At 39.4% G+C, this 14,226-nt stretch overlaps 1 protein-coding gene across 1 annotated transcript in view; it reads right to left on the bottom strand.

The window, feature by feature from the left end:
• LOC137393404 (small ribosomal subunit protein uS7-like) overlaps window positions 1-13,681 on the bottom strand; it is a 29,694-nt gene extending 16,013 nt beyond the window's left edge. Inside the window, exons 1-4 of the mRNA XM_068079948.1 lie at window positions 13,550-13,681; window positions 10,623-10,799; window positions 6,973-7,036; window positions 4,877-5,047 (exon numbers count right to left, since the gene is read on the bottom strand). Of these exons, the coding sequence (XP_067936049.1) occupies window positions 4,877-5,047; window positions 6,973-7,036; window positions 10,623-10,799; window positions 13,550-13,674 (537 nt within the window). The 5' untranslated portion in view covers window positions 13,675-13,681. The remainder of the gene's footprint in view (window positions 1-4,876; window positions 5,048-6,972; window positions 7,037-10,622; window positions 10,800-13,549) is intronic.
• Window positions 13,682-14,226: the final 545 nt, after the last annotated feature.

Raw genomic sequence — 14,226 nt, 5'->3', positions numbered from 1 at the left:
GGACCAAACCCGTCTATATTTCCACATCAGATAATCCTCAAAATGAAATCCTAGTCTATGCTCTTCTAGACTCAGGATCTAGCCACACCTTTATCACACAAAGCACTCTCAATAAGTTACATGCCAAGACAATCACACAGAACATGAACATAAGTACACTAACAAACACGGAAGGAACGAAGTCTGTAAAGGAAGCTGCACCTGGGCTCCTGGTACGTGGTTACCGCAGACAAAAAGTTCTCAAGCTACCAATATGCATCAGTCAATCTAAGATACCAAGTAATTCTGATGACATTTCCAATTCTATGTCCGTTCAAGACTGGCCTCATCTGCAACACTTGGCCAAAGAACTGATATCTGTAGAGGAAGGCAACAAGTTAGAACTCGGGCTTCTTATTGGTAGTAATCTACCTCAAGTGTTCATTTCTAGGCAAGACATCGCAAAAGGTGATCGTGAGCCCTTTGCAAGACTGACCGATTTAGGATGGACACTAATGGGTAATATCACATCAGAAACCATCCAAAAGGTCGTAGCTAACCATGTGGATATTGTAGTGAATAGATCTGTTGCTGCCCCATTGAGCAGATCAAACATTGCATTCAGGGTGAAACCTGAAACACACGATGATGATCTTGAAAAGAGGATACTTAAAATATTAAGCTCAGACTTTGAAAGCACAATTTCAGATAAAACTAAAACACTTTCAATTGAAGATATAAGCTTCCTAAAGACAATGAAAGAACAAGTTCACAAAGACAGTGATGGTTACATCACTATGCTATTACCAATTAAATGTGAACCTAGCAGGCACAACAATTCGAAATCCATGGCAATGAATCGATTCAAGTTGCTTCAGAAAAAGTTCACCAACCCAACATTCAAGGAACATTATTACGCTTTCATGAAAGACATCATTTCACAAGGCGATGCTGAGCTGGTCCCTGAATCTGAAGTAGAGAATCCAAAGTCATGGTACGTTCCCCACTTTGGTGTGTACCATCCAAAAAAACCTGACAAGATCAGGGTTGTCTTCGATGGATCAGCCAACGTGGGAGTCATGTGTCTCAATGATCACCTTCTTCAAGGACCAGATCAACTTAACAGCCTGATAGGCATTCTTTTGAGGTTTCGTAAAGAACAAGTAGGACTGGCATGTGACATCAGTCGTATGTTTCATCAGTTCCGTGTTGTTGATAGACACAGAGACTTCCTAAGGTTCTTGTGGTTTGACTCTCAAGGTGATATTGTAGTTCATAGAATGAAGGTGCATCTTTTCGGAGCTACCTCTTCTCCAGCCTGTGTCACATTTGGCTTAAGGGCCTTATGCAACATGAGTCTTAATGAGAATGATTCCGCTAAGCATTTCATAAAGAAAGACTTCTATGTCGATGATGGCCTCACCAGCGTGCCAGACAGGGAGGCAGCTAAAGCAATGGTACATGACGCCATAGCCATCTGCAAAGAAGGGAATCTGCGGTTGCACAAATTTTGCTCAAACTCTGCCGACTTTCTCCAAGCTCTCCCAGAGTCTGAGAGGAACCTACAAGACATTCAACTACTAGAACCAGATATAACTTCCCAACCTCTTGAAAGGACATTGGGACTCATCTGTTCACTGAAAACGGATAGTTTTCAATTCAGTTCAGATCTAAAAGCAGGCCCCAACACCCGTAGAGGTGTACTATCCACGATAGCATCCATCTACGATCCTCTTGGCTACCTGTCACCATTCATTCTCCAAGGTAAGAACATCTTCCAAGACATGTGTAAGATGTCAGCAGCTTGGGATAGTCCTTTGAACGATGAAATATTGATACGGTGGGAGGACTGGAAATCTTCATTGCCAGACCTGTCAACTGTAAACATCAGTAGGTGCTACAAGCCAGCCAACTTAAGTGCAATAAAAACCGCAGAGATTCATCACTTCTGTGATGCAAGTACTTCTGGTTACGGATCAGTAAGCTACTTACGACTCGTGAATGCAAGTGACCGAGTCTATTGCTCTCTTCTCATGAGCAAAGCTCGCGTAGCACCACTTAAGCCCACTACTATCCCTCGTCTAGAACTCCAGGCTGCAGTAACAGCAGCCCAGACAGCTAAGCTCATCAAATTAGAACTAGATATGGAAGTTTCAGAGGTATTCTGGACAGATTCCCAAATCGTTTTGGGATATCTGAAAAACACTTCTAAGAAATTCCATGTTTATGATACCAACCGGATTCAACAGATAAGGGAACTTACTGATGTAGAAGGATGGTTCTATATACCTACTTCTATCAACCCTGCTGACCATGCCTCTAGAGGGCTTACAGTACGCCAGTTAATGAAACCCTCATGCACTTGGTTCACTGGCCCAGAATTTCTCCACCATGAGCCGCTGGTCATTCCTCAGCAGGTGACACCTCAAGTTAGCTCTGAGGACGCCGAGGTCAAGTCATTGGCAACTACTGCGCATAACCCTCCTCAAAGGACGCTCTATCAAGCGCTTCATGCCTGTTCCTCTTGGACAAGGGCTGTCAAAATAGCCAATGTTTTCTTCAGCAAACAAAACTCTTTGAAAAGGAAGTCACTTGATCCCAATGCAGCAATCACCTACCTTGTCAAATCTTCTCAGCAGGAACATTTCCCTGAACTTGGATCCATGCTGACTCCAAAGCAAATTAGTCGAGGCAGTAAGATTTTCAACTTGAATCCCTTTCTTGATGAAAGTGGAGTTATGAGAGTTGGAGGTCGCCTCAAACATAGTACTAGTCTAGATCACAAACAGAAGCACCCAATAATCCTTCCAAAGGATAGCCACTTCACTTGAATCATTCTTCGACATTTCCATGAGCAAGTAGCCCATCAGGGAAGAGGACTCACTCTTGCTAAAATGAGATCCTCAGGCTACTGGATTGTTGGAGCCAGAGCTTTAGTCGCTTCTTTAATTCACAAATGTGTGATCTGCCGGCTACATCGCGCAAAACCAGTTATTCCCCAGATGTCCTCTCTACCACAAGAAAGATCCGAGTCGTCGCCCCCTTTTAGCTATTGCGGAGTCAACTGCTTCGGACCATTCCTAGTAAAAGACAGGAGAACAGAGCTAAAGAGGTACGGCCTGATGATCACCTGCCTTGCCAGCTGAGCAGTTCACATTGAGTTACTGGATGACCTAACGACCTCAGCATTTATTAATGGTATACGCAATGTCATGGCTATTCGTGGTCCTATCCGGCAAATCTGGTGTGACCAGGGGACAAATTTTGTTGGTGCCATTCCAGAATTGAGCAGAGCAGGACTTCTAGAATTTAAGTTAAACCCTCCCGATGCTAGCCACATGGGCGGTGCTTGGGAGCGGATAATAAAAACTGCCAAAAATGTCCTACAGTCATTGATGAGAAGTCACGGTGGGAGGTTGGACACAAGTGCTCTTCGAACCCTACTCTATGAAACTATGGCCATCATAAACTCACGACCTCTTTCCGTTGTCACAGAGGAAGACATACCACTTTCTCCTAATCAATTACTGAATATGAAGTCAGACATACTGCCTCCACCTAGTGAGTTCGGTGATGCTGATATATATAGCCGAAAGCAATGGCGGTCAGTTCAGTTTCTAGCCAACGAATTTTGGAAACGTTGGCGAAATGAATACCTGACTTACCTTCAGGCCCGCCAAAAATGGGTTACAGGAAAATCTGATGCAAAGATTGGCAACATTGTCATCATCAAAGACGATAATGCACATAGAAATCAGTGGATTAGAGGTAAAATCACAGAATGCATTAGCTCAACGGATGGGCACATTAGATCTGTAAGAATACTCATAGGCAACCGTAACAACCCTCACCACTCTGGTAAATATCTAGTCTGACCTGTCTTGAAGGTCATCACACTCATAGAAGCTGAAAATGACTAAAAACTGACAGAATAATAACCTTTGCTAAGATAAAAATGAAAATTTTAGGTGGGAGTGTAAGGTTCTTTGTTCATTGTAAAATTTTATCTTGCCATTGATGGCCGCTTGTCTATTGTCGCATCGCTGCCAGTCAGGTCATGACCCAATGTGCTCACTGCTTTAATCACCTTGTTTTTAAAATTGCCAAATGCTCCCATATTACAAGAACATTAGTGAGCCTTTTACACCGGAACAACTACCACAGCCACATAGAGTTTATTACTTTTCCAAACCGCTGACCGTGTCCTCACAGTTGCAATATACTCTGAATCACCATTTTCCTTTTTGTTTTTAGCATAGGTTTTATCTTTCTTGGCATTTCAGTCTAACACCTCAGAGAATGAGGTTGTACAGAATTTCTGTTTCTGTTCACTTACTATTACTGTTTTTAATATTCACCCAGAGAGACATACTTATACATATTTACTCAACCACATTTTAACTCTCTCCTGGATAAGGTGATAGAGGTATGTACTCATTATAAGTTTATGTTTTTATTCAATATTGACTTTTTAAGATTCTTCAAATATTGTTTTAAACATTTGTTGTCATATTGATATTATATGTACTCTTGTTATCATATAGCATTCTTGTTTGCTTTATTTTATCTTTATGTTTCATATTATAATTTGTAGTTTTACGGTGTCTACGTCTATAACAGCAAATAAAATTATATAACAAATGACACCCGTTTGAAACTCCACGTTGTCTCTGGGAGGGCTGTTACATACTCTTTTCGCAGAACACCAAAGCTCTTGCTGCCAGTTTGTGTATTCTTACATGAAAGGCCACAAAGTGTGTTCAAGTAGTAAGGTGTGTTCAACTATTGCCACAAGAAATAATACAGCTTTGGTGTTGACCAATTCCCATCCACCATTTATAATGCACTCGCGATGCCAGCCCACCATGTATTCAGCTCACTGAATGCGCCTACGCACCATATATATTGTTCCTGCTTTGATGTATCGCTGCAGCTTAAACACTGGCTTCACGTTCTCAAACGCCTGATGGAAAATCTTGTTTGGGTCACAAACAACAGCTTGTCTATCCTCCTCAGTGTCTGCCTTATGCCATTTCTCCAGTTGGATTAGCTTTATCTTCTCAAATGCCTGTGATAGAGTAGAAACAGAATGCAACATACAAAGCAGAGAGCGGGTTGAAGGAGCTATATGCAAGACAGAGAGCAGGTTGGGGAGACGAGCACCAACTGCTATACTTTATACAGCAAAACGGAAAGCATATTGAACCAAGCCACAGCGCCTATGTCTATGCGTGTAGATAGTATTTAACCTTGGAAGTCAGGCTACCCACAAATAAATGGGTTTTTTGTAAAGTTGATGCGTCGTTTTGAAACGAACAAGTGGATATACATCAGTACATACAGATAAAACTGAAGCATCGGTGGTTGGCCGAAATGGCTCATTATAGAAATCATAATTGATATTTAATCATTTTTACTGCAAGCTAGTTGCATTCAAGATTAAATTTCAAATGACCTAAATAACAGGACTTCACACAACAAATGATCCAAATAACAAAGCTTCACGCAACAAATGACCCAAATAACAAGGCTTCGCACAACAAATGACCTAAATAACAAGGCTTCGCACAACAAATGACCCAAATAACAAGACCTCACACAACAAATGACCTAGATAACAGGGCTTCACACAAACTAAAATAATCTCACCGGTAAAATAAATAGGAAACTTACTAGTATAAATTAGAACTGTTTATTATACATTTAAAATAATTCTTTTGATAATTAAATATGTTGAAATACTTTTTTCCATAATTTAATTTACATCATGAACTTGAAGTATTCTTTACTTGGTTGTTTTTATTGTTAACTTGTAATGGTTCCCTTTGGAGCAAAGTATAGCTGAGTAGTTGGCGGTGCATAAGCTATTACTATCACAGTCAATGTTGACCCATGTTGATTTCAATAGCAGGACATCATGGCCAATCTAATCATCAACACAACGCATCATTTAGTGCTGTCAGTGTGTGTGGCCACGGCAAAGATCTACACTATGTGATGACAACGCATTTTGTCAGTGCGTGCAGCCATGCCTTAACAGCCATATTTTGTAGCTGACATATCAGCAAAGTACATCTGACTTGCATTTTACTTCAGCGACAGCTATGGAGCTGATATTTCTTCAGACTAAAAACAAGCGAGCAGCTAATAATGCATAAAATGCTTTTAAATTACAAGTTTTTTCTGTCTTTTAGTTGGAACCAACTTCACACTGTCTTCGGCCTTCCTTACACGCGGTCCCCTGCCCTCCTTAAACATGGTCCCCTGCCCTCCTCACACACGGTCCCCTGCCCTCCTTAAACATGGTCCCTTGCCCTCCTTACACCTGGTCCCCTGCCCTCCTTAAACATAGTCCCCTGCCTTCCTTACACATGGTCTCGTGCCCTCCTTACACACGGTCCCCTGTCCTCCTTAAACACAGTCCCCTGCCGTCCTTACACACGGTCCCCTGACCTCCTTAAACACGTTCCCCTGCCTTCCTTACACACGGTCCCCTGCCTTCCTTACACACGGTCCCCTGACCTTACACACAGTCCCTTGACCTTACACACGGTCTCCTGACCTTACACACGGTCCCCTGACCTCCTTAAACACGGTCTTCTGCCTTCCTTACACACGTTCCCCTGCCTTCCTTACACACGGTCCCCTGCCCTCCTTACACATGGTCCCTGGCCCTCCTTACACACGGTCCCTTGCCCTTCTTACACACGGTCCTCTGACCTCCTTATGCATAGCCCCCTGAGCTTACACACAGTCTTCTGACCTCATTAAACATGGTCACCTGACCTCTTTACACACGGTCTCCTGACCTCCTTACATATGGTCCCCTGACCTTACACATGGTCCCCTGACCTTACACATGGTCCCCTGACCTCTTTACACATGGTCCCCTGACCTTACACACTGTCCCCTGACCTCCTTACACATGGTCCTCTTACACTGATGGATGAAGAAAAAATATAACAAGGAGCATAAATGTTTGTTAACTCTTACCTTTGAGACAATTGACTTTGCTGTCTTTTTGTGTCCGTGAGTCATGCAGCTGTTGATAAAGCGTCTAAAAGAGATGACATGTATTATACAATAAACGCAGTTACAACTAGGCTAGAGTTAATTTATAATAACACTAGCTGTATTACAGTGCATAACATGGTGGTTTTAGAGCCTAAAAAGATGACATATTGCTAGTTGACAGCATCAGCGTTTCTGTTTCGCCTCCAAGAATCAAAAGAAACTAATAGCCAAATACGTTAGTTAGTAAATAAAGATACAGTAATACTTCAACTTACGAGTGCTCCAACGTACGAGAAACTTGAGATACGAGCCAGCTTTCAAGCAAGTTTTAGCACTAACATACGAGCCATGTTTGAGATACGAGCACTTGAGTCAGTGGCCAAGTATGCCGGAGGTGTTTTATGAGAACAGCATCACTATGTATTTTTCAACTGCTCAGGGGTTATACTGTTGTACCGTGTTTTTGTGCACGATTTTCTGTGCAGAATTATGTGAATTAAAAGTATTGTGCGTAGACCGAAAGTTTGCCAGCAAAATGAAAGATATTACAAAGAAAAAGCAAATGATAACAGTCGATATTAAACGGAAAAATATTGAAAAATATGCGAAATGTGTATGCGTGATTCAGCTAGCTCGGCAATATGACAGAAATACATTCATAATTATCAAACAGAAGGATTATATTCAGGGCATTTAGTTCGCAAAAGGACTAACCATAGTTTCTAAACGGTGCAGCGATCTTCACGGCCGCTGATGGCATTGGACAAACAATTGGCCGGTGACAGCGTAACTGAAACGATGCTATGTGAAAAGGCGGGTGCAATCTATCCAAACTGTTTAATAGACATTCGGACAAGTTGGCTAGTGGTCGTGCGTTAACCATTTGTGGCGACACTTGTGTTCGTCCTAATCGCAACATGTTGCAAGGGCGACAAAGACAAACGTCCTTAGATAGGTTTATCTTAAAACGGCCGGCTAGTCGTGAAAGCGAAAAAAAAGGAAAAATTTCTCGCTAACCAGCGAGAAATTTCAAACTATGAACGCCGAAGAAACTTTAATTACGTTTAGTTGAAAATGAAAGTTTGCTTTTTGGTTTGCTTGTAAGTTTGTCTTTTAACACTTTGATAAAATCCAAATTTACCAAAGTCACCTGTTGTAACGAAGGATAACTTATATCTCCCTCCCTGGCAAATGCGAGCGTTAACTGCTATTGTATGTATTTAATTTTACATTTTAATTAATCACATTTCCTTGCATTGTTTTTTATTTGTTGCTTTTTAAAAGCATGTACTACGTAAGGACAATAACCAACATGTTCTTTCTGTTATAATATCTTGTTTTGAGTGTTTTATTTGCTTTTTTTAGAGTATGGAAACCAATCAATATATATTTAATTGTTCTATATATAAATGAATTGCACCAACATGCGAGTAAATTGACATACGAGCTTAGTCTCGGAACGCATTAAGCTCGTAAGTTGAAGTATGACTGTATACTGAAATCATGTAACTGTTATCCATAATTGAAATTTATGGTTTCATACAATGGCAGCTACACTCATCAAAATTTGCTAATATTCAGAGATGATAACTGCCAATTGAGCTAATGGTAACCAGTGACCATTACACAAACATTCTAATGCTTATATTTAGGGCATCCAGCAAGAAAAACATTCAGTAAAACACGGGTTCGTGTGTATGTTTAACTGAATGTTGCTGTTTGACAACCTTGTGGTGCTGATGCATGGGAATAGGTGAACCTACATGATTGTACAGATAGAATTGCACACTACCATCAATATAGCAAAATGAAACTTCAAAAAATTCCTTCCGACTCGGTTTCACTCATGATAATATAATAAGTAGGCTACATGTATTCATAAATTAACTTTGAGGCAGTGTTTAAGGCTAAGTTAATCATCAGTGAAACATTAAAGCTGATGTACATTACTACATGTGCTTATCAGAAAACTGAGCTTCTTTTTAAGGCATTTCCCATGAATTGCTTTGTAAATTTAAAGGTTGACTTGCAACAAAATTCACATTACAGTTATTAGGTATCAAAAGATTCACCATGTCTTACTCTGTTGTGTCGTAGGTGCCACATATGCGGAAATGTGATTACAAGCTCTTAAAAGCTCAAAAACGAAAAGCCGGCGTAGATTGGAATCTCTTTATTTCTCTGACGTAGTCATGAAATTTGGTTATCGTCTTGTCACGTGATGTTCTCCCGTGAATTGAAAGGGCAATAAAAAGCTCAATATAAAACTTATCGTAGCACTAGTTTATGACAAACACTTCGGGTTTTACCAAAGACCCCGTATCAAATATAGATGCTCGCTACTTTACAGTTTTGTTTCGGTTTGGTCTAATCGGCAAGTCGTAATCTGATCATGTGACCCAATACTTCGCAAATAATTTCTGCAGCACTTTTCGATTATCACAAATGACCAACAGGCTCGTCATGATTATCAGACAATGATATGTACTCCTTCAAGCTAAGGCTAAAAAATTAAACGAATTTTTACGGTAAGTTATAAGATATCAGTGCTAAAAGTGACAGCATTAAAATGACGATAAAACAGACGTGTAAGAACAATAGACATGGTTTTATTGAATGCGTGAAGTATATTTGTGAAAATATTTCGACGAATAAGGTTGCATGAAAGTGTAAACAGAAACCATCTAACACAGCTACGTCACATTTGAGCCGTTTTGGAAAGAGAATCCAAACTACGGCGGTCTCGTGTGGCTGCAATTAACTGTTCGTTTTTGAGCTTTTAAGAGCTTGTAATCACATTCCCACGTATTTTGCACCTACAACACAACAGAGTAAGACATGGTGAATCTTTTCATATCAAATAACTGTAATGTGAAGTTTGTTGCAAGTCAACCTTTAAGCACAAAAAATTGCCCTCTTTTTCAGTCGTGTGATACCTAAGACACAGATTTAGTATAGAAAATTTTGTGATGTTTAATAATTAAGAGAATCTAACTTATTGTCATCTGTCAATATATCCGTGAATATAATATAACAAAACCTCTGCATAGTACGAATTGTTTTATGCTGACACATTAACAGTTGCCTACAGCTAAACAAAAGAATTATTCTGGTTTGATTGCGGTAACTTATCACAGTAACAATCCTGAACAGCGTGAAACCTTCAAAGCGGGTGCAGTAAAAATATTCAACTCTATTTAGATGGCATGGCACCTAATAAGGGCTTAAAATTTAGCATAAAAATTCCATGACATTTAATAGCCAATTAATAGAGAGGCACAATTTGGTAATGAGGATAATAGAAAAATGAAAACTTATGAGTACATGCAGGCAAATATCAGTTTATAGTTTGATGAAAAATGTTTGCTTACCATCTGTTATGATTTTCTGTTCTAAGGTGTTTCCAATTAATTAAATGCTGCGATTTGCACTGAAAAACTTTTATCATATGCTACATCATGTGATGTTTGTAGATACACTCACATAATTATTTCACAGGGTAACCATTCTATGCGATTGACACTGAATGTATATGAATGCCTTGCAGATTAGGCAGTGCTATTTACTTGCAAACGAAAAATAAAAACGTCTGGTCGCTTGTACTCACTGCATCATTGAATGCTACTCACTCAACTAATGGATCATGATAACAAGCAAACTTGTCTGTGGAGTTCATGGCTTTTACTGGTAAGAAAACTCTTTCACCCATGTCTTGTTTCTGTGAAGGCAATTCCTCTCGGTTTACTATAGGCTCTAAGAATTCTTTAGGATACCGAGATTGTTGTCTATGTGTGGTATGGACATCTCTGTAACACAAATCATAAGGTGTAAAAATGAAAAATAGCGCCAGCTTTTGCTGCTTATGAGAAAACCGTTCTCACTCGCACAGCTTTTGGGCAATGTAATGATAGATTTCCATAAATGTTAAGTGAAACTGCAACAGTCTGAACTAGTGCTGGGCACGAGTACTTCTTGGTCAATGGGTTTAGACCCGCCCCCTTCTGTTCGGGTTTTTCGAGTATCGGGTAGCTAGTAGTGCTAGGCTCGGGTATTTCTTTGCCTACGGGTTTTTCGGGTATCGGGTTTGTTGATATGGATTTTATGTTTAAATTTTCCAAACAGATATATTTTCAAATTTACAAAGCAATTATATTTCTTTTCAATTTATTTATCATTTTTCAGTTTTTATCGACTGACATTCGTACTCGCAGCGTTAACAGGCAGATTGTTAAACAGTCAAGATAGTCTAGGGCCACAGGGAATTTTCGTGTCAACAGGTGGCAGAAGATAGGGTCTATGGTAGCTTAATACTTAAGCATGTTCTATAGACCTCTCTGATTTTTTGTAGATGGTGCTCCAAATCTCATAAAAAACTTTACATTATCGGCTTTTTCCGTTAGTAAGGCTTGTTGGCTTAGTAAAACTTGGTTATAATGAATTATGTAATCCATAATAGCTAGCTGTGGTAATCAATTTAAACAGAGTTATTAAATTTTCACTGCTACTACCGCGAAGCTGATGGCAGTTTCTAATAAGGCGATAGCAGAAACAGACTAAGGACCTATGTGTTATCGGTGAAAGCAAACACGCGCCGTATTAAAAAAGGCATAGATTTGTTTACGAAGCCGATCTGGCTAATTGCACAAATAAAATTTGATTTAAGTATTTCTACTCACCTTTTAATGACAAGTAATCACTGCTTGACTACAATACCTCCAGTAGGTATAGTAAATAAGGTATGAGATGCTTTATTCTATCTATCAAATTAAAGACTCGTTATACCCCATTGTCGTGCCTCCTTAGCAAAAATGACACAGAAATGCCCTACAGAAAGACTAAGAGCGCAGGGTGCAATAGACCGAGTTTTTGTTCACACTACCCGACGGATCCGTGTACCAAAACCCGAACTCGAAAGTCAAAACCCGAAACCGAAGAACCGGAATACTCGAAATCTCTATTACCCGATACTCGAGAGAAGATAAACCCGCGAGTTCAACGAGTATTACTACCCGTGCCCAGCACTAGTCTGAACCACAGTTGTCCTTTAGCGGGATATTGCCAAAGCTGAGGCCGGGCCGTAGTCTACACACACAAAAAACAACAAAGGTCCACGTAGTTATGAGCAAAAACAAAAGTATCCACCCAAATATCTCACCAATCCGATGAGCAGCGAACACAAAAACTAAACCAGTCGACAGAGCCATCCATCATGTCAAAATATTCCAAGTCATGTCTTGCACAACTCACCTTATGGTTTCTCAAAACTTGTCCCAAAGTCCCTATTAATTTGAGACTGTCCGATTGCTGTTTTAGAAATGGTCACCGCTAGCCTAACCTAACGTCCTGATTCAACATCTCAGTAACTATCGGGGCATTGCTAAAAGAGGGAATCAAAAAGTTTGGGAGAACTCAGCATTGCCCTGATAGTTACTGAGATGTTGAATCAGGACATTAGGTTAGGCTAGTGGCGACCATTTCTAAAACAGCAATCGGACAGTCTCAAATTAATAGGGACTTTGGGACAAGTTTTGAGAAACCATAAGGTGATTTGTGCAAGACATGACTTAAAACTTGGAATATTTTGACATGATGGGTGGCTCTGTCGATTGGTTTAGTTTTTGTGTTCGCTGCTCATCGGATTGGTGAGATATTTGGGTGGATACTTTTGTTTTTGCTCATAACTACGTAGACCTTTGTTGTTTTTGTGTGTGTGTGTAGACTACGACCTAGCCTCGTCAATATCCCGCTAAAGGACACCTGTGGTCTGAACTATATACTACAGAGTAAACCAACTTATATCTTTTGCAGATATAATGCTCTAACAAGCAAGCGTCTAATCTAAAGGTAAGGCATTGTGTAGCCATTTTTTACAGAGCCAAGTCTTGCCAAAAAATCTTTTTCGTAACTAAGAAATATGATGCTAGCTTTAGGCAAGATGTAGAAATAAAATCAAAGCATATATATACAAAATATAGCTACTGACTGTAATGAGCTAATAATAAGCCAGTAAGGACTTAGTAATGAACTAGTAAACATTTAGAGCACAAAACAATTTAAGTTTCAAAAATACTATTAATTCCAGCTCACAGATGAGTATACGAATCTTTGCAAAAATTTTTGGATGAAGGTTTTACGTGAGAGTGCCTCCAGAATTCTGATAGTTTTTTAACATACTTTCCAGAAAGGTTACCCTATTGGCAATATAATGAGCAACATTACATTTATCCAAATAGTTTATCGCTTTGAGAACGTCACATTTAATGGCAACTAGCTAAAGCAATAAACTAGTTTTCTATGTGAAGTTAATTGCACAAAGTATATATATATATATACATAAGCCAACTGATAAGTTAGACGGTAAATTGAAAAGTTTGCTCTATAAATGAAGAGGTTCGACGACAGTTACAATGCCCACAAAGTTTTCATACGTAACTATCAGGTGCAATAGATGAAATGAGGCTTAAATATGTAAGAATAAATGGTAACGACAGTAATTATGCAAAACATACACAGCAGTGATTGAGATGATCGTGATGTAAAAATTTTACTACAATACCTAAAAAATGAAGTCAAATGCAAATGTCCGCTTCCAGACAAATAAATGGCTTTTTGGTGAGGATAACATGTTTTTGTAAGATTTAAGAGTTCTAAAGCTAGACGGTTCCAGGTTCCACCAGCCATGATGCTATATTAGCTTTAATTTATAATTTTGATCTTCTTTCGTATTTACGGCTGGCATATGTGACTAACTATATTTCGCAGCCTAACTGTGTAAATACGCGCTGGCAAGATTGTGGTAAAGACTAAAAATGGAAACTCTAATATTACTAGTCTTTCAATTCATGGTCCAGAGCCGTATAGCTTCACATGTGAAGCTATACGGCTCTGTTCGTGGTCTAACGTGTCCTCGTTATTGTGCAAGCTGCAGAGGCAAAACTCTAGTTTTTGACGACGGCAATGAAGAAGATTACGAACGTTTTAGATGTATCGAGAATAAAAATATTTGAACGCCGTGACTCCTGAGATACGACATAATTGTTTTTTCAAAAAGGAACTAAACTCCCATCAAATTAAGTGAGAACATAACTCCAATTACATAAGACATCCCATATGTTGTGGGTACTCAGTGGAAAACATGTTGTAAAGTGTAAAATATGACTAATGATTACCACAATAAATATTGCTCATATATGTTACAAAAAGTTTCCTGAAATCTTCAGGCATCTACAATCT

This window comes from Watersipora subatra, chromosome 4 (genome assembly GCF_963576615.1).
Source record: "Watersipora subatra chromosome 4, tzWatSuba1.1, whole genome shotgun sequence".
Taxonomy (NCBI): Eukaryota; Metazoa; Bryozoa; class Gymnolaemata; order Cheilostomatida; family Watersiporidae; genus Watersipora; species Watersipora subatra.
Note: the sequence above shows the minus strand (reverse complement) of the source record. Positions and strands in the feature narration are given on the sequence as shown.